At 46.7% G+C, this 21,340-nt stretch overlaps 1 protein-coding gene across 1 annotated transcript in view; it reads right to left on the bottom strand.

Moving 5' to 3' along the window:
* SLC6A4 (solute carrier family 6 member 4) overlaps positions 1 to 21,340 on the bottom strand; it is a 233,532-nt gene that overhangs the window by 105,840 nt on the left and 106,352 nt on the right. Inside the window, exons 9-10 of the mRNA XM_063955956.1 lie at positions 1,302 to 1,414; positions 1,057 to 1,188 (exon numbers count right to left, since the gene is read on the bottom strand). Coding sequence (XP_063812026.1) covers positions 1,057 to 1,188; positions 1,302 to 1,414 — 245 coding nt within the window. The remainder of the gene's footprint in view (positions 1 to 1,056; positions 1,189 to 1,301; positions 1,415 to 21,340) is intronic.

The raw sequence follows: 21,340 nt of genomic DNA, 5'->3' as shown, positions 1-21,340 counted from the left end.
ATACACAATCTTGCGTCTGCATACACAAGTGTTTTAACATGTTCGTTTGTGTCTGTATAAACTTTTTATGTATATTGAGAACTCTCATCGTCTGACCATTGGTCACCATCTATTAATATTACAGTCGTCACTGACCATTTGCCAGAGCTGTAGATCAATCCGCCGCTATACGATCAAAAGTACTGGATTAGTGGAGCATTAGCCACCCAGTGGTGGAGATGTGTAATGCATGCTGAGTATCTAGAATCGCCTCAACGCGCCTGCCTGTGATAAAACTCAGCAAACTAAGCTATCGCCTTAGCGTGACTAAACATCCGTCTAGGCGGAGAATCGGTCAAGATAAAGGTGGCTACATCTGTAAGTCAGAAACTCGGTCCTCAGGATTCTCAACCTCGGTCCTCAAACAGTTCACATTTTGCAGGTCACCCAACAGGTGCACAAGTGTGTTCATTACTCACTGACACATTTTAAAAGATCCACAGGTGGAGCTAATTTCACTTGCAATTCTGTGAGGAGACCTGGAAAACATGAAGTGTGTGGGATCCTGAAGACTGAATTTGAGAACCTATGTGTTGGAGTATTGGATTATAATAACTATATATCACACATGCTTTGAGGGCAGTATGCTCTACAATAGTACGCCTATTCCTACCCTAATTACACCTGAATCCCAACCATCACCTGCTTACTACTCTAACTACAAGAGTATAGTCTGCTATCAATAACAATTATTATTTATAAAAGAGTTAAAAATAACCTTGCATTGTTACAAATAAATGTCTCCTTAGGCATTTGGCATGTGAGGGCATGAAGGGAAAATGTAATCGTCTTAAATTAAATTACAAATGTGCTTTCTATTTGAGAAAAAAATTCTATGGAGTTATTAAAAGAACCACAAAGTTATGATGTTCAGTCTCACTCCAGTAGTTATTATAACAACCGCACTGTTCTTATCCTCACACAGGGCTGACCATGTTTAGAAATAAATGCAAAATAAATAAATAACAAAACCGGAAATATCTCTGTGGATCAAAGCATTAAGTTGTTCTTACTTACGAATGTCAGGGTTGACAGCGCTCCGAGAAAGCAAACAGAAATTAGAAGGAAGACGAAAAGTTCCCGCCGCTTGCCCCAGACGTGAGGGAACTCGTCCAGTACTGCAGTTATGACCCCTTCCAGACCTGCAAACTACACACCGAAAACAGTTGTATTTTATGCGTTATCTTTCATAGTCCACACACCAATGGAGACATTTATCGAACCATCTAGTGTAAATATTCAGTATTGCAAAGAAAACTCACCGTACTGTCAAGTCCCAGTGTGATCAGCATTAGAAAGAATACAATGGCAAAGAAGGTGGAAGCTGGCATATTCGCTATAGCCTCTGCATAGGTGATGAATAGGAGACTGGGGCCTGGAATTAAAGTAAGCATGAACTCATTATACAAATCATTCAGCAGGTTACAGTACAGAGATTAGGAGCTGTGTATTACTCTCAAGGCAAGAAAAGATGGAACTGAACAATCCCTGGAGTATATAGGGCATGATTTTGAGATTGATGTATATGTGGTACCGGTAGCCTGCCTATTAATGCAAATATGTGCCCGTCTATGCTAATTATTCATCCGTCTTCATCCAGATGGCTGACCCGCCCACTGCTTTTCCATCCGCAACCATCAACATTAATATCGTCACTTACACCCGCCCAATCTGGGTGCAAAAGATCTGTCAGAAACAGACGCCCCGTCTGCATCCGCACAATACACAAGAGCACTTCCATGACACTCCCACCAGATACTCTGTCATGAGATGGATCAGTTCCGTATGACTGCATGGTTGCTGTACAGTTGCTCCCGAGAAACACCCAACTCATGGATTGAGTGCTCTATCAATGGACTGATCAATCAATATCCGCACGCCATTATCATACCTCCCAACATGACCCTCTCCAGGAAGGAGACAATGCTCTGCTCCTGGACTTTTCTCTTAATGTATGATTGCAGATTAATGGATAAGAAAGGTGTTTCACCACAGATGATGGCAATCATACATTAAGAGGGAAGTCCAGGAGCAGAGCATTCTGTCTCTCCTGGAGAGGGTCATGTTGGGAGGTATGCATTATGTGAATGCTTTCTGTGATGCATGTACACTTTGCAGATACCCACATTTGCTTTTCAGAATCATGGTATTATGTCTTATCTTTATATCTAAAAAAGAAAATGCCTGATGGCGCAGGTTAATATATATAGAAAACTTTATCTAAAACCTGTCATCTTGTGACCATATAAGTTTATATTTTCTAAGAGGTTCTATTTCGTGTGACCCCAGAAGCCTATCTGTAATGGCTTCAAAAAAGGAAACAGATTGCAATATATATTGGTGAGGGGTCGCGCTATAGAACCAATTAGATGAAATCTACACCGGTCTCAATTTAAAATATTTATTAATAAAAACATAGACATATAAACATATCATTTGGCATGTAATAAGAAAAACCAGGTGTAATAACAACACCCTCTGATATATAATCATTGTTTTGGAAATAAAATTAATAAATTAAAAAGTAAGACAATGAAACTGCTTTCAATATGTTTCAATAGCTAACATTGCTGCATGTAATTACGCGTACTTAATTTGGAATCGTCCCAATTGACAGAGGTTGATCCAGAAATTTTATAGGAAAACTGGGGTTCCCATGTATAATTCATTATAAAACGCATATGGGAATATGTTTATCCTTTGTCATCTTTGTGATCTTGTTAAATATTGTGGATTGATTGTTAAATGTGCTGGTTATACACAGCCTGCTTCTGAATTATTCCAGTATATGATGAACATGGTGGTTAATTAGGAGGATTATCCCTGAATTAGAACAGGTGTGCAAAACTCAGCATATAAAAGGACCCTCTGTGAGTAAAGGGAGTATTGCCTATGGAAGAAGTAACAGGAAGTTACGAAACGGGTCTAAGACTCCCTATCTAATTACCATTTGAACAGAGGTGATCCCTGTCTGGCTCATTCAAAGCATCCAGCTTCTCAAAATCGCTGTTTTTGCAGACAAAGTTGCTATTGTGCTGGTGCCGTGGTGGAGAGATACTCCGGCTGGTCGGAGCGGCATATTGCCTGGCTTTGTGAACGAGAGCCGCAGAGGAGACAATCCGGCTATTGAAGTTGCCTGCCGCTTAGACGAAAGCTTCACATTACCTGGCCGCACAGATGGAAGCTGCTAGCCGCACTTAGGATACTGTTCCAGCCCACAGGTAACGAGTAACATTCTTCCAAGCTGTGTATCCCCGGGGACGCTCGGGTTACATAGAAACTCCTCATACTCGCTAACAGGTCCCTTATTTGATATATATGGGACAGAGTGAGTTCAGCTATTTGTGGCCGGCCAAAATTGATATATGCGGCTATCAGGATATTATACCAGTGACTTTTAAAACTTTTAACCGGGCAACATCAGGTTCATGGGAACCCCAGTTTCTCTAACGTCCTAGTGGATGCTGGGAACTCCGTAAGGACCATGGGGAATAGCGGGCTCCGAAGGAGGCTGGGCACTCTAGAAAGATCTTAGACTACCTGGTGTGCACTGGCTCCTCCCACTATGACCCTCCTCCAAGCCTCAGTTAGATTTCGTGCCCGGCCGAGGTTGGATGCACACTAGGGGCTCTCCTGAGCTCTTAGAAAGTTATAGTCTTAGAATTTGTTATTTTCAGTGAGACCTGCTGGCAACAGGCTCACTGCAGCGAGGGACTAAGGGGAGAAGAAGCGAACTCGCCTGCTTGCAGCCGGATTGGGCTTCTTAGGCTACTGGACACCATTAGCTCCAGAGGGATCGACCGCAGGCCCAGCCTTGATGTTCGGTCCCGGAGCCGCGCCGCCGTCCCCCTTACAGAGCCAGAAGCAAGAAGATGGTCCGGAAAATCGGCGGCATGAAGACTCTGTCTTCACCAAGGTAGCGCACAGCACTGCAGCTGTGCGCCATTGCTCCTCTCACACACTTCACACTCCGGTCACTGAGGGTGCAGGGCGCTGGGGGGGGGCGCCCTGAGGCAGCAATAAAAACACCTTGGCTGGCTAAAATACCTCAATATATGGCCCCAGGGGCTATATATGAGGTAAATACCCCTGCCAGAATTCCATAAAAAACGGGAGAATAGGCCGCGAAAAAGGGGCGGAGCCTATCTCCTCAGCACACTGGCGCCATTTTTCCCTCACAGCTCGGCTGGAGGGAAGCTCCCTGGCTCTTCCCTGCAATTCTACAGTACAGTAAGAGGGAAAAAAGAGGGGGGGCATTAAAATTGGCACTGTATACAGTATATTATATAAAAGCTATTAGGGACATAACTCAGTTAGTCCCTGTATATATATAGCGCTCTGGTGTGTGCTGGCATACTCTTACTCTGTCCCCCCAAAGGGCTTTTGTGGGTCCTGTCCTCGTTTAGAGCATTCCCTGTGTGTCTGCGGTGTGTCGGTACGGCTGTGTCGACATGTTGAATGAGGAGGCTTATATGGTGACAGAACAGAGGCCGATATATGTGATGTCGCCCCCTGTGGGGCCGACACCAGAGTGGATGGATAGGTGAAAGGTATTAACCGACAGTGTCAACTCCTTACATAAAAGGGTGGATGACGTAACAGCTGTGGGACAGCCGGCTTCGCAGCCCGCGCCTGCCCAGGCGTCTCAAAGGCCATCAGGGGCTCAAAAACGCCCGCTCTCTCAGATGGCAGACACAGATGTCGACACGGAGTCTGACTCCAGTGTCGACAAGGTGGAGACATATACACAATCCACTAGGAACATCCGTGATGTGATCCCGGCAATAAAAAATGTGTTATACATTTCTGACTTTAACCCAAGCACCTCTAAAAATGGGTTTTAGGTTTGGGGAGAAAAAACAGGCAGTGTTTTGTTCCCCCATCAGATGAATAAATGAAGTGTGTGAAAGCGTGGGTTCCCCCGTTAAGAAACTGGTAATTTATAAAAAGTTACTGATGGCGTACCCTTTCCCGCCAGGTGGATAAGTTACGCTGGGAGATATCCCCTAGGGTGGATAAGGCGCTCACACGTTTGTCAAAAAAGGTGGCACTGCCGTCTTAGGATACGGCCACTTTAATAGGTACCTGTTGATAAAAAACAGGAGGCTATCCTGAAGTCTGTATTTACACACTCAGGTACTAGACTGAGACCTGCAGATAGTGCTGCTGCAGCGTGGTCGGTGACCCTGTCAAACAGGGATACTAGTTGGCAAACATAAAAACATATTAAAGACGTCGTCTTATATATGGGGGATGCACAGAGGGATATTTTGCCGGCTGGCATCCAAAATAAATGTAATGTCCATTCTGTCAGGAGGGTATTAGAGACCTGTCACTGGACAGGTGATGCTGACTTAAAAAGCGCATAGAGAGCCTTATAAGGGTGAGGAATTATTTGGGGATGGTCTCTGGGACCTCGTATCCACAGCAACTGCTGGGAAGAAATAATTTTACCTCAGGTTTCCTCACAGACAAAGGTACAGTCCTTTCGGCTTCAGAAAAGCAAGCGGGTCAAATGGCGCTTCCTTTCTGTACAGAGACAAGGGTAGAGGGAAAAAAGCTGCACCAGTCAGCCTGTTCCCAGAATCAAGATTCTTCCCCCGCCTCCTGTGAGGCCACACCATGACGCGGGTGCTCCACAGGTGTAGCCAGGTACGGTGGGGGGCCGTCTCAAAAATTTCAGCAATTAGTGGGCTCGCTCACAGGTGGATCCCTGTTTCTTTCAAGTAGTATTTCAGGGGTACAAGCTGGAATTCGAGATGTCTCCCCCCAGCCGTTTCCTAAAATATGCCTTGCTGACAACTCCCTCAGGCAGGGAGGCTGTGCTAGAGGCAATTAATAAGCGGTATTCCCAGCAGGTAATACTCAAGGTGCCCCTACTTCAACAAGGACGGGGTTACTATTCCACACGGGTTGGGGTACCGAAACCGCATGGTTCGGTGTGACCCATTTTAAATTTAAAATCCTTGAACACAAAAATTCAAGTTCAAGATGGAATCGCTCAGGGCGGTTATTCCAAGCCTGGACGAGGGGGATTACATGGTATCCTGGGACATCAAGGATGCTTACCTGCATGTCCCCATTTACCATCCTCGCCAGGAGTACCTCAGATTTGTGGTACAGGATTACCATTACCAAGTCCAGACACTGCCGTTTGGACTGTACATGGCACCGAGGGTGTTTTATCAAGGTAATGGCCGAAATGTTGATACTCCTTCAAAAAAAAGGGAGTTGTAATTATCCCGTACTTGGACAATCTCGTTATAAGGGCGAGGTCCAAGGAGCAGTTGGTAGTCGGGGTAGCACTATTTTGGAAAGTGCTACAACAGCATGGTTGGATTCTAAACAGTCCAAAGTCACAGCTGGTTCCTATGACACGTCTACTGTTCCTGGGGATGGTTCTGGACATAAACCAGAAATAGTGTTTCTCCCGGAGGAGAAAGCCAAGGAGTTGTCATCTCTAGTCAGAGACCTCCTGAAGCCAAAATAGGTAGCGGTGCATCATTGCACGCGAGTCCTGGGAAAAATGGTAGCTTCCTACGAAGCAATCCCATTAGGCAGGTTCCATACAAGAACTTTTCAGAGGGACCTGTTGGACAAGTGGTCCGGATCGCATCTTCCGATGCATAGGCTGATAACCCTGTCTCCAAGGACCAGGGTATCTCTACTGTGGTGGCTGCAGAGTGCCCATCTTCAAGAGGGCCGCAGGTTCGGCATACAGGACTAGGTCCTAGTGACCATGGATTCCAGCCTTTGAGGCTGGGAGGCAGTTACACAGGGAAGAAATTTCCAGGGACTTTGGTCAAGTCAGGTTATTTCCCTACACATAAATATTCTGGACCTGAGGGCCATTTACAATGCCCTGAGGCCGGCAAGGCCTCTGCTTCAAAACCAGCCGGTACTGATCCAATCAGACAACATCACGGCAGTCGCCCATGTAAACCAACAGGGTGGCACAAGAAGCAGGATGGCGATGGCAGAAGCCACAAGGATTCTCCGATAGGCGGAAAATCATGTGTTAGCACTGTCAGCAGTGTTCATTCCCGGAGTGGACAACTGGGAAGCAGATCTTCTCAACAGACACGACCTCCACCCGGGAGAATGGGGACTTCCTCCAGAAGTCTTCCAATAGGATTGTACACCATTGGGAAAGGCCACAGGTGGACATGATGGCGTCCCGCCTCAACAAAAAGCTATAAAAGATATTGCACCGGGTCAAGGGACCCTCAGGCGATAGCTATGGACGCTCTGGTAACACCGTGGGTGTACCAGTCGGTTTATGTGTTCTCCCCTCTGCCTCTCATACCAAAGGTACTGAGAATAATAAGAAGGCGAGGAGTAAGAACGATACTCGTGGATGGCCAAGAAGAGCTTGGTACCCAGAACTTCAAGAATTTATATCAGAGGACCCATGGCCTCTGCCACTCAGACAGGACCTGTGGCAGCAGGGGCCCTGTCTGTTCCAAGACTTACCGCGGCTGCGTTTGTCGGCATGGCGGTTGAACGCCGGATCCTGAAGGAAAAGGGCATTCCGGAGGAAGTCATTCCTACGCTTACTAAAGCCAGGAAAGAGGTTACAGCAACTCATTATCACCGCATATGGCGAAAATATGTTGCATGGTGTGAGGCCGAAAGGGCCCCAACAGAGGAATTTCAACTAGGTCAATTTCTGCATTTCCTGCAAGCAGGAGTGACTATGGGCCTTAAATTGGGTTCCATTAAGGTACAGATCTCGGCTCTGTCGATTTTCTTTCAAAAAGAACTAGCTTCAGTACCTGAAGTTCAGACATTTATAAAAGGAGTGCTGCAGAGTCAGCCCCCGTTTGTGCCTCCTGTGGCACCTTGGGATCTCAACGTGGTGTTGAGTTTCTTAAAATCACATTGGTTTGAACCACTAAAAACCGTGGATCTGAAATATCTCACGTGGAAGGTGGTTATGTTATTGGCCTTGGCTTCTGCCAGGCGAGTATCAAAGTTGGCGGCTTTGTCTTGTAAAAGCCCTTATTTGATTTTCCATATGGATAGGGCAGAATTGAGGACTCGTCCCCAGTTTCTCCCAAAGGTGGTGTCAGCGTTTCACCTGAACCAGCCTATTGTGGTGCCTAGGCTACTAGGGACTTGGAGGACTCCAAGTTGCTAGACGTTGTCAGGGCACTGAAAATATATGTTTCCAGAACGGCTAGAGTCAGAAAATCTGACTCGCTGTTTATCCTATATGCACCTAACAAGCTGGGTGCTCCTGCTTCTAAGCAGACTATTGCTCGTTGGATTTGTAGTACAATTCAGCTTGCACATACTGTGGCAGGCCTGCCACAGCCAAAATCTGTCAATGCCCATTCCACAAGGAAGGTGGGCTCATCTTGGGCGGCTGCCCGAGAGGTCTCGGCTTTACAACTTTGCCGAGCAGCTACTTGGTCAGGGGCAAACACGTTTGCAAAATTCTACAAATTTGATACCCTGGCTGAGGAGGACCTGGAGTTCTCTCATTCGGTGCTGCAGAGTCATCCGCACTCTCCCGCCCGTTTGGGAGCTTTGGTATAATCCCCATGGTCCTTACGGAGTTCCCAGCATCCACTAGGACGTTAGAGAAAATAAGAATTTACTCACCGGTAATTCTATTTCTCGTAGTCCGTAGTGGATGCTGGGCGCCCATCCCAAGTGCGGTTTATCTGCAATACTTGTACATAGTTATTGTTAACTAAATCGGGTTATTGTTGAGCCATCTGTTGAGAGGCTCTATTGTTTCATACTGTTAACTGTGTTTCATATCTCGAGTTGTACGGTGTGATTGGTGTGGCTGGTATGAGTCTTACCCGGGATTCAAAATCCTTCCTTATTGTGTACGCTCGTCCGGGCACAGTACCTAACTGAGGCTTGGAGGAGGGTCATAGTGGGAGGAGCCAGTGCACACCAGGTAGTCTAAGATCTTTCTAGAGTGCCCAGCCTCCTTCGGAGCCCGCTATTCCCCATGGTCCTTACGGAGTTCCCAGCATCCACTACGGACTACGAGAAATAGAATTACCGGTGAGTAAATTCTTATTTTTCCTATAAAATTTCTGGATCAACCTCTGTCAATTGGGACGATTCCAAATTAAGTATGTGTAATTACATGCAGCAAAGTTAGCTATTAAAACATATTGAAAGCAGTTTCATTGCCTTACCTTCTAATTTATTAATTTTATTTCCAAAACAATTGATTATATATCAGAGGGTGTTGTTATTACACCTGGTTTTTCTTATAACATGCCAAATGATATGTTTATATGTCTATGTTTTTATTAATAAATATTTTAAATTGAGACCGGTGTAGATTTAATCTTACTGGTGCTATAGCGCGACCCCTCACCAATATATTGCAATCTGTTACCTTTATATCTGTAGACACAATATGGCAGCTTCCATTTCTATTCATGGAAATATTAAACTCTTCATTTGTAAACTATTTCTTGCCATAGAGTTTATAAGCAAAAGTATGTTGTACCTAATTATCCAGGAGATGTATGATAGTGGGTACCTTCAGTATGTGTGGTTAAAAAACACCAAAAGTAGCAAAAAATAAGAATTTACTCACCGGTAATTCTATTTCTCGTAGTCCGTAGTGGATGCTGGGTACTCCGTAAGGACCATGGGGATTATACCAAAGCTCCCAAACGGGCGGGAGAGTGCGGATGACTCTGCAGCACCGAATTAGCAAACTCAAGGTCCTCCTCAGTCAGGGTATCAAACTTGTAGAATTTTGCAAAAGTGTTTGATCCCGACCAAGTAGCAGCTCGGCAAAGTTGGAAAGCCGAGACCCCTCGGGCAGCCGCCCAAGAAGAGCCCACCTTCCTCGTGGAATGGGCTTTTACTGATTTAGGATGCGGCAGTCCAGCCGCAGAATGTACAAGTTGAATCGTGCTACAGATCCAGCGAGCAATAGTCTGCTTAGAAGCAGGAGCACCCAGCTTGTTTGGTGCATGCAGGATAAACAGCGAGTCAGTTTTCCTGACTCGAGCCGTCCTGGAAACATAGATTTTCAGGGCCAGGACTACGTCCAGCAACTTGGAATCCTCCAAGTCCCGAGTAGCCGCAGGCACCACAATAGGTTGGTTCAAATGAAACGCTGATACCACCTTTGGGAGAAATTGGGGACGAGTCCTCAATTCTGCCCTGTCCATATGGAAAATCAGATATGGGCTTTTACAGGACAAAGCCGCCAATTCTGACACACGCCTAGCTGAGGCCAAGGCCAACAGCATGACTACCTTCCACGTGAGATACTTCAACTCCACGGTCTGAAGTGGCTCAAACCAATGTGATTTTAGGAAATCCAACACAACGTTGAGATCCCAAGGTGCCACTGGAGGCACAAAAGGGGGCTGAATATGTAGCACTCCCTTAACAAACGTCTGAACTTCAGGCAGTGAAGCCAGTTCTTTTTGAAAGAAAATAGACAGGGCCGAAATCTGGACTTTAATGGATCCCAATTTTAGGCCCATAGTCACTCCTGCTTGCAGGAAGTGCAGAAATCGACCCAGCTGAAATTCCTCTGTTGGGGCCTTCCTGGCCTCACACCAAGCAACATGTTTTCGCCATATGCGGTGATAATGTTTTGCTGTCACATCCTTCCTAGCTTTAATCAGCGTAGGAATGACTTCATCTGGAATGCCCTTTTCCATTAGGATCCGACGTTCAACCGCCATGCCATTAAACGCAGCCGTGGTAAGTCTTGGAACAGACAGGGCCCCTGCCGTAGCAGGTCCTGTCGGAGCGGCAGAGGCCAAGGGTCCTCTGAGATCATTTCTTGTAGTTCCGGGTACCAAGTTCTTCTTGGCCAATCCGGAACGATGAGTATAGTTCTTACTCCTCTCTTTCTTATAATCCTCAGTACATTTGGTATGAGAGGAAGAGGAGGGAACAAATAAACCGACTGGTACACCCACGGTGTCACTAGAGCGTCCACAGCTATCGCCTGAGGGTCCCGTGACCTGGCGCAATATCTTTTTAGCTTTTTGTTGAGGCGGGACACCATCATGTCCACCTGTGGCCTTTCCCAACGATTTACAATCAGCTTGAAGACTTCTGGATGAAGTCCCCACTCTCCCGGGTGGAGGTCGTGCCTGCTGAGGAAGTCTGCTTCCCAGTTGTCCACTCCCGGAATGAACACCGCTGACAGTGCTAGCACATGATTCTCCGCCCATCGAAGAATCCTTGTGGCTTCTGCCATCGCCATCCTGCTTCTTGTGCCGCCCTGTCGGTTTCCATGGGCGACCGCCGTGATGTTGTCTGACTGAATCAGCACCGGTTGGTTTTGAAGCAGGGGTTCTGCTTGACTCAGGGCATTGTAAATGGCCCTTAGTTCCAGAATATTTATGTGTAGGGAAGTCTCCTGACTCGACCACTGTCCTTGGAAGTTTCTTCCCTGAGTGACTGCCCCCCAACCTCGGAGGCTTGCATCCGTGGTCACCAGGACCCAGTCCTGAATGCCGAATCTGCGGCCCTCGAGAAGATGAGCACTCTGCAGCCACCACAGCAGAGACACCCTGGCCCTCGGGGACAGGGTGATCAACCGATGCATCTGAAGATGCGATCCGGACCACTTGTCTAACAGATCCCACTGAAAGATCCTTGCATGGAACCTGCAGAAGGGAATTGCTTCGTAAGAAGCTACCATCTTTCCCAGGACTCGCGTGCAGTGATGCACCGACACCTGTTTTGGTTTCAGGAGGTCCCTGACCAGAGATGACAATTCCTGGGCCTTCTCCTCCGGGAGAAACACCTTCTTCTGTTCTGTGTCCAGAATCATGCCCAAGAACAGCAGACGCGTCGTAGGAATCAGCTGCGACTTTGGGATATTCAGAATCCAGCCGTGCTGTTGTAGCACTTCCCGAGATAGTGCTACTCCGACTAACAACTGCTCCTTGGACCTTGCCTTTATAAGGAGATCGTCCAAGTACGGGATAATTATAACTCCCTTCTTTCGAAGGAGTATCATCATTTCGGCCATTACCTTGGTAAATACCCTCGGTGCCGTGGACAGACCAAACGGCAACGTCTGGAATTGGTAATGACAGTCCTGTACCACAAATCGGAGGTACTCCTGGTGAGGTGGGTAAATGGGGACATGTAGGTAAGCATCCTTGATGTCCAGTGAAACCATAAAATCCCCCTCTTCCAGGCTTGCAATAACCGCCCTGAGCGATTCCATTTTGAACTTGAACTTCCTTATATAAGTGTTCAAGGATTTCAAATTTAGAATGGGTCTCACCGAACCGTCTGGTTTCGGTACCACAAACATTGTGGAATAGTAACCCCGTCCCTGTTGAAGGAGGGGAACTTTGATTATCACCTGCTGAAGGTACAGCTTGTGAATTGCCACCAGTACTACCTCCCTTTCCTTGGGAGCAGCTGGCAAGGCTGATTTGAGGTAACGGCGAGGGGGAGACGCCTCGAACTCCAGCTTGTATCCCTGAGATACCACTTGTAGAACCCAGAGATCCACCTTTGAGCGAACCCACTGGTCGCTGAAGTTCCGGAGACGCGTCCCCACCGCACCTGGCTCCACCTGTGGAGCCCCAGCGTCATGCGGTGGACTTAGTGGAAGCAGGGGATGATTTTTGTTCCTGGGAACTGGCTGTCTGGTGCAGCTTTTTCCCTCTACCCCTGCCTCTGGGCAGAAAGGACGCGCCTCTGACCCGCTTGCCTTTCTGAGGCCGAAAGGACTGTACTTGATAATACGGTGCTTTCTTAGGCTGTGAGGGAACCTGAGGTAAAAAAGTCGACTTCCCAGCTGTTGCTGTGGATACGAGGTCCGAGAGACCGTCCCCAAACAATTCCTCACCCTTATAAGGCAAAACCTCCATGTGCCTTTTAGAATCAGCATCACCTGTCCACTGCCGAGTCCATAATACTCTCCTGGCAGAAATGGACATTGCATTAATTCTAGATGCCAGCCGGCAAATGTCCCTCTGTGCATCCCTCATATATAAGACGACGTCTTTAATATGCTCTATGGTTAGCAAAATAGTATCCCTGTCAAGGGAATCAATGTTATCTGACAGGGTATCAGACCAAGCAGCTGCAGCACTACACATCCATGCTGAAGCAATTGCAGGTCTCAGTATAGTACCTGAGGGTGTATACACAGACTTCAGGATAGCCTCCTGCTTTCTATCTGCAGGCTCCTTTAAGGCGGCCGTGTCCTGAGACGGCAGTGCCACCTTTTTTGATAAGCGTGTGAGCGCCTTGTCCACCCTAGGGGATGTTTCCCAACGTAACCTGTCCGTTGGCGGGAAAGGGTACGCCATTAGTAACCTCTTAGAAATCACTAATTTCTTATCTGGGGAACACCACGCTTCTTCACACAATTAATTTAACTCATCAGATGGGGGAAAAGTCACTGGCTGCTTTTTCTCCCCAAACATAATACCCTTTTTAGTGGTAACCGGGTTAATGTCAGAAATGTGCAACACATTTTTCATTGCCGTAATCATGCATCGGATGGCCCTTGTGGACTGTACATTTGTCTCATCCTCGTCTACACTGGAGTCAGACTCCGTGTCGACATCTGTGTCTGCCATCTGAGGTAGCGGGCGTTTTTGAGCCCCTGATGGCCTCTGAGACGCCTGGGCAGGCGCGGGCTGAGATGCCGGCTGTCCCAAAGCTGTTACGTCATCGAACCTTTTATGCAAGGAGTTGACACTGTCGGTTAATACCTTCCACATATCCATCCACTCTGGTGTCGGCCCCGCAGGGGGCGACATCACACTTATCGGCTCCTGCTCCGCCTCCACGTAAGCGTCCTCCTCAAACATGTCGACACACCGCACACACACAGGGAATGCTCTGACTGAGGACAGGACCCCACAAAGTCCTTTGGGGAGACAGAGAGAGAGTATGCCAGCACACACCAGAGCGCTATATAACAGAGGGATTTACACTAACACAAAGTGAATTTTCCCCCAATAGCTGCTTATATCACCTTTTGCGCCTAAATTTATGTGCCCCCCCTCTCTTTTTTTACCCTTCTTGTAGTGTATACTGCAGGGGAGAGCCTGGGGAGCGTCCTTCCAGCGGAGCTGTGAAGAAAAAATGGCGCCGGTGTGCTGAGGGAGATAGCCCCGCCCCCTCCGCGGCGGGTTTCTCCCGCTTTTTTAATAATGTTAATGGCGGGGGATTAGGCACATATACAGTTTATAACTGTATTATGTGCACATTTGCCAAAAAGATATACTTATTGCAGCCCAGGGCGCCTCCCCCCAGCGCCCTGCACCCACCAGTGACCGGAGCGTGTGGTGTGCTGTGGGAGCAATGGCGCACAGCTGCAGTGCTGTGCGCTACCTTATTGAAGACCGGAGTCTTCAGCCGCCGATTTTCTCCTGGTTCTTCCGTCTTCTGGCTCTGCAAGGGGGACGGCGGCGCGGCTCCGGGAACGGACGATCGAGGTCGGGCCCTGTGTTCGATCCCTCTGGAGCTAATGGTGTCCAGTAGCCTTAGAAACACAAGCTAGCTGCAAGCAGGTAGGTTTGCTTCTCTCCCCTCAGTCCCTCGTAGCAGTGAGTCTGTTGCCAGCAGATCTCACTGAAAATAAAAAACCTAACAAATACTTTCTTTTCTAGTAAGCTCAGGAGAGCCCACTAGGTGCATCCAGCTCTGGCCGGGCACAGATTCTAACTGGAGGAGGGGCATAGAGGGAGGAGCCAGTGCACACCAGATATAGTACCTAATCTTTCTTTTAAGAGTGCCCAGTCTCCTGCGGAGCCCGTCTATTCCCCATGGTCCTTACGGAGTACCCAGCATCCACTAGGACGTCAGAGAAAAGTGAAATTATTCCTTTGACCAAGGGAACAGTGTTTTTGTGATTTCATTCCGAGTACCACAATGAGAGAGAGAGAGAGAGAGAGAGAGAGAGAGAGAGATCCAAATAGGCAGGCTGCCATCTGTCTTAAAAACACGGCACTCCAGGATTCTGAAAAAGACATATAGGGCCAAATGTAATAGGGAGAGAGTTTCAGAAAGTGAGATTTGGTAAGGTTTTTCAGGGTTTTTTTTAAGTGGCAATCATTTACACTGCAAAACCAGGTTGATCTTGCAGTGTAAATAATTGCCACTTTAAAAAAAACCTGCAAAACATTACCAAATCTCTCATTTTTTTGAAACTCTCACTATATTACATTTGGCCTATAGTGTATTCAACACAGTGGTCCAATATACATACTGGTCAGCTCACATAACTTTAGAAATCCTTAAAAGGTCTACGTTCCTGGGTCATGTCAGACCCCGTCTTTAGGACCAAGGAGTAGGAACCACAAAATAACAGCTGAAAATCACATAATAAAGCCACTGAGGTGGCTTTATTATGTGATTTTCAGCTGTTATTTTGTGTTATACTAGTTGTGTTATTTTGTTGTTACGTCATCGTCCTGCATCAGATTCTTGCGGGACTAGGAGAGTATATAATGTGCCGCAGCCGGGACTCTGTGCTATTTCACTGCACGCTCCCATGCTGCGCTGTGCTCTCCATTGTTGGGCTGTCAGTCAGAGTCCATCTACCGCTGAGCATATTTTATTACGTTTTTATTTCTGTGTAAGTAATATAATAGGATGCACAAGTAGCTTCTGCTGATTAAAATAATATGCAGCATGCCTATATTCTGTGACTTCGACTGTATTTGCATACATAATGCCATGCTGCAGTGTTTTTTATGGAAAACACTGTAATGTGGCACTTCATATCCAGATACAGCGGCAATTACACAAAGAATATAGGTATGCTGCATATAATTTTAATGCCCTGGTAGGGAAGAGAACACGTTTTTGTTCAGTTGTACCACCTCCTCCAATTGCTACGGTTGCTCTGTGGACAAGGTAGGTTCTATGGTAATTAAGGCCCAAATGTATTAAGCCTTAACAAGAGATAGAGTGGAGACGGATAAAGAGTGACAAGTGACCAGCCCAGAGCTGGCCCTAACCAATCTGATGCCCTAGGCAAGATTTTGGCTGGTGCCCCCTAGCATCACTGCTAGTTCCGCCTCTGACCCTGCACCATCACCCCCACCCATAGCAGTCCTTTTTTTGTTTTCCTACCCCCTGTAATTTAAATAAGAACAGTGTGCACATTCGGCGCACAGCCCAAAAAGGTATGTGTTTTTGCTGGCAAGGAGCATGGGCACACAATAGTACCCCCAATTCAAGTTATGCCTCACAGTAGTGCAACTTTATTCACAAGTTATCAACAAGTTATCATGCGATTAGTGTCCCTTATTCACATTACATCACACAGTAGTACCACTTTACCTTATATACGTTACTCCTCACAGTAGTGCCCCTCATTCACATGACATCATACTGAATTGCTCCTTATTCACATTACACCACACCATATTGCTCCTTATTCACATTACACCACACCATATTGCTCTTTATTCACATTAGACCACACAGTAGTGCCCTTTCTATACGTTACGCCACACAGTAGAGCACCTTATACACATAATGCCACACATTGGTAATGCATTTATACACATAATACCATACAGTAATGCCCTTACACATATGACAAACATTATTAATGTCCTTATAAACATAATGCGCCTTACACATTATGCCAACCCTTATTAATGCCCTTATACAGATAATTTCCCTTACACATATGCCGCACATTGTTAATGCCCTTATACACATAATGACACACATAATGTCCCTTATACATATGCCGCACATTATTAGTGCCCTTATACACATAATGACACACATAGTGCCCCATACACATATGTTACACAACATTAATGCCCTTATACACACAATGAATGACACATATAGTTCCTGGCGTGAGTCAACTGGCAGCTCTGCTAACGTCGGGTGCCTATTTTTTATGAAAATGCATCTTATTTGCATTGCTATGTGGATAGGATGCACAAGCAGCTTCTGCTGATTAAAATGATATGCGGCATGCCTATATACTGTGTGCGACTGTGGCTGTATCTGCATACAAAATGCTACACACAGAATATAGGCATGCCGCATATCATTTTAATCAGCAGAAGCAATACCAGATGCCCTAGGCAATTGCCTAGTTTGCCTATGCCTAGGGCCGGCTCTGGACCAGCCAACCAGCAACTTACTTTCATTTTTCAAACACAAGGGGTTTGCTGTTACGATCAGGTCTGAATTACCCCCACAGCCTGTTACATGACAGTTAGGAAGCTGATTTGCTAGTTATTTACCACTCTTTATCGGTCTGCACTTTATCTCTTGTTAAGACTTAATACATTTGGACTAAAGGACTTTTCCACTACCGTACTAAATAACCCTGGCACCGAATCCTCATCATTCCATGGTTTCAATAAATTTACATGATATATCTGCTCTTTCTTCCTTCTCCCAGCCTGCTGGACTTTATAGTTCACAGGGCCAACCACCCCTACCACCTCATAGGGCCCCTGCCAATGAGTGAAGAGCTTACTCTCTTGGGTTGGCACTAGAACCAAAACCTTATTCCCAGGACAGAAGGACCGGATACTGCATTAGTATCATAGTTTTTCTCCTGTTGGCTTTGCGCTTCTTCTAACTGGCGCACTAAAGGGCTTATCTTCCCCAACCTCTTGTACATTTGGGGAGCCAATTGTACCACATTTGGATCTGTAGGCCCCTGTTATTCCAAAATGCCCCAAGGCTGTCTACCATACAGTAAGCACATGTGCACCGCACACACTGCACCCATTATAGATACGCCACTGCCTCCCAGGTTTTCCCCTCTCCCAGACCCCCCCCCCCCTCCCCCATACATGGGTATGTGCTGCTTTAAAAACCAGTAGAACATGTACTTGATGCACTACTAGCTGTTCCACAACTCTCTCATGTACAGTGCTTACTCTATGTAGGCAATCATTCTGAATCACAAAGTAGGGCCCTTTCCCCTGACTGTGGGATCACTCATGGTACAGTAACTTGGGTATATGGACTCAGCCTCTTGGGTTAGGAAACAGTCCATAGACTCTTGCAGTTTCTGGCATTTCATCGGGATGTGTCCAGGTTCCCCAAATTGAAAGCACATTAGCTTAGCCAGCCTTGGGTACACCTCTTAACCACAGGGTTTTTCACTGTCGGCCCTGGGCGGTTCCCGGATAACCCCAGTTTTGTCTTGGCATAGGTTTTGGCACAAAGCCAAGGGGCATGGCCATTTACTTCAACGACCCAAATGTCTCCACCAGCGTGGCGAGTTCCTCAGGGGTTTGGGTGTCTACCTATATAACCCACTACTGCCGACCCCCATCCAAAGTCCGGACGCAGTGGTCAATTGCCAGCAGCTCCACTGTCCAATGGGATGGGTTTTTCTCCAGTTTCAACTACTTCCTCAGAATTTTAATCAAGGCAGCCAACTAAGTTCTTACTGGAATTTCTTTGGAGAAACGCCCCTCGTGGAAGCGCTGAGCTCGGCCTGGCCCAGTAATGCTACATGAGCCAGTATCTCGGTCTTTAAGGTTGAGTACACCGACGCCTCCCTCTCAAGTTCCACATAAACCCGCTGGGACTCATAGGACAAGTATGGCGCCAGCTTCTCCACTCACACATTCGCTGGCCATTTTGCCCTATTTGCCATTTGGTCGAAGGTGGCAAGGTAGGCTTCTGTGACAGCTGACATTTCCAAAGCTTGGGCTCCTCCTTAGGATACCCAGCTGTTGTTGCTGGCATTGCAGCAGCAGCTGTTTAAACCACAATTCTTGCTGCTGGTGCATCTGTATCGGCTGCTGCTATGTTACTCACAAGCATTTTCAGTATTTCCTCCATTTTGGCATCTTTGTGGGTTGGCAAGTGGGAACTACTGTAGCTTGCCTGAGCATCCCATGCACTGACACCACTTGGGACAAAGAATCTATGTAGTAGAAGCACACACTGACTGGATTTCGCCACTACGTTTTATTTTGTCAGGATGACCATAGACCAGTTACCAATACACAATAAATGTTCATGGTCCTGTCATTAGCTAACAGAAATCTACTCGCTAGTTATCTTTCCCGGCATCAGTCACACAGATAAATGGCCCAGACAGACTTTTATACTATAGTGTCCTCCTCCCACTACCAGACCCACCCACCCTTCCTTCATAAGGAAATGTGTTACAGCTGCTCTACTTTGATCAGTCACATGTCTTCACCATGTCGTGCTGCAGGCCAAACACACTGATATCAACAAGCAGGTAAGACTCACACTGTTTTATCCTTCAAATGCATGCTATTGCAAAAAATATATACTAATATATATATATATATATATATATATATATATATATAAAAATCAAAAAGTTTGTGTTAAGGGCATTGGTGTGAGTTGGACTTAAGTCAGCAGTAGCCACAAAGATATGTTTATGCATGTGGTTGTTTCCTATATTGGGTCGATTGTAATATTGCAGTGGGTGTGGACAGTTTATGGTGACTTATATTTCACTTTCAGTGGCCCTTTCAATAATAATAAATTTCTGGTAAGCATCTGTTATAATAGTATAGAAGCTGTTTCATACAGATGACTCATACAACGTGAGAGGTGACACTAAAGGCTTGTTTACAAATCATACAGAAATGAAAGTTTTTCTTAATAGACCAATTGTGGAGACAATTGCTGTCCAGGGAATTAATTTAGCTGCACATCTAGAGGATGTGGCTGTCCTCATTAAGGACATTGAGGGTCGGGTGTTTACAGTGGCTTCCTGTCTCAGCCAGATATATGAAATAGTTTGCAGTTCACTGGCTGATTTGATGATCAGCGGCTTTGACAGTGAAATGTGCAGACTAAGCTATCGCTACTCTCTGTGTCCGGGACAATGCCTAGGATTCAGTCTGCTGTTCCCTGACACATTTGATTCATCCATTAAAAACATGGGAAAACCGTGATTATGTCATAAAGTAATACATGATTATATCATGACAGTAACGCATAATTGTATCTTGAACATGGGAAAGCAGCTTATCTTCCCATTGCCAATTTAGTGGCGAGTTAGAGCTTGCGGCCTTGCACAGATTTGCAGCCTGGAGCAGTACAATAAGGTGTACACATCTGCCAGCATCTCTGTGTGTCCTCATAGCTTATAGAGATTCCTGTATATACACAGACAAGGGAATCTAAAGGAATGGCTGCATTCATCCTGAGCTTTCTCATAATATATGTTTTACCAGAGTCAGACTGAGCAGAGTAAGAGACTGGATTCAGCACAGCTGTAGTGCCAACAGCATAACCCCCCCCCAACTGTCCCAGTTCCAGTGTGACAGCCCCGCTATTCGGACACTATCCTGATGTCTTGCCCATGGGCCGCAGTGTCCCATGGGCGGGAGGGATGGGCAAATTTGCTCTGCAAAGCAGCCGGTGATCACTGAATAGATCATACTTACCTACTTTGCTGCCCCCTTCTCCAGGAGGAGGCAGCGTTGTAGGTGCAAGGGGGCATGGCCAGCAGCGGGATGGCCGTTCTTGGGGCGTGACCATAGGGTAGTGGACAGTCCGGGGGCATGGCATCAGGATCGTGTCATCGTCGCTCCGCCCCCGCTATGCAGTGCCGAGAAAAGAGGCACTGTATAGCGGGGGCGGAGCTACGATGACGCGATTCAGCGCGAATCGCGTCATCGGACCCCCTCGGACCACCCACTTGTTCACTGCTGCGGGCGGCCGAGGAGGTTCGTGGAGGGGCAGCACGGAGAGCGGGAGGCTTGCCCACCTTTCGGGGGGGCTGGGAGGGCCACTCGATTTTCGGGAGCCTACCGGCCATTCCGGGAGGGTAGGCAAGTATGGAATAGATGCTGTGCGCATGTGCACAGCATCTAGCAGTGCGGTGACTTCCCAGCTGCTCAGGGAGCACTGGCCACACCCCCAACATGACGATAACTGGAGACGTGAAGTGAAGCCACTGCCCTCCATCCGAGGCCCCCTGTCATACAAGGCCCCATCTCTTTTCCGGATGCGGGTGTACCTCCAGCGTGCCAGGTCCTGCATGTATACCTTCTAAAGTTGTGAGGTATGCAACAGTTATCGATTCTTGCACTATACCAGGGTTTCCGAACTCCAGTTCTCCAGTACCACTGCACCAACAGGTCTTGTTTTGTGGAGTTATTTGCACAAGTGAGATAATCTATGTTGCTAGTTGAATAATTATCCAACCTGCTTCCACGAAGATCCTCAAAACATGAACTTTTGGGAAAACTTGAGGGTTGAGGTTCCTACGAATTCAGCTAGTTAAAAAATACGTCAATCCGAAACCGTTGGTCATCCGGAGACCTTACGTTCTCCTGATGGTTATTGTACCACAATTATGATAATTCAAACAATAACGTTA

The sequence above is a fragment of the Pseudophryne corroboree genome, chromosome 2 (assembly GCF_028390025.1).
Source record: "Pseudophryne corroboree isolate aPseCor3 chromosome 2, aPseCor3.hap2, whole genome shotgun sequence".
NCBI lineage: Eukaryota > Metazoa > Chordata > Amphibia > Anura > Myobatrachidae > Pseudophryne > Pseudophryne corroboree.
The sequence above is the reverse complement of the archived record's forward strand: the minus strand, read 5'-3'. Positions and strand labels throughout refer to the sequence as shown.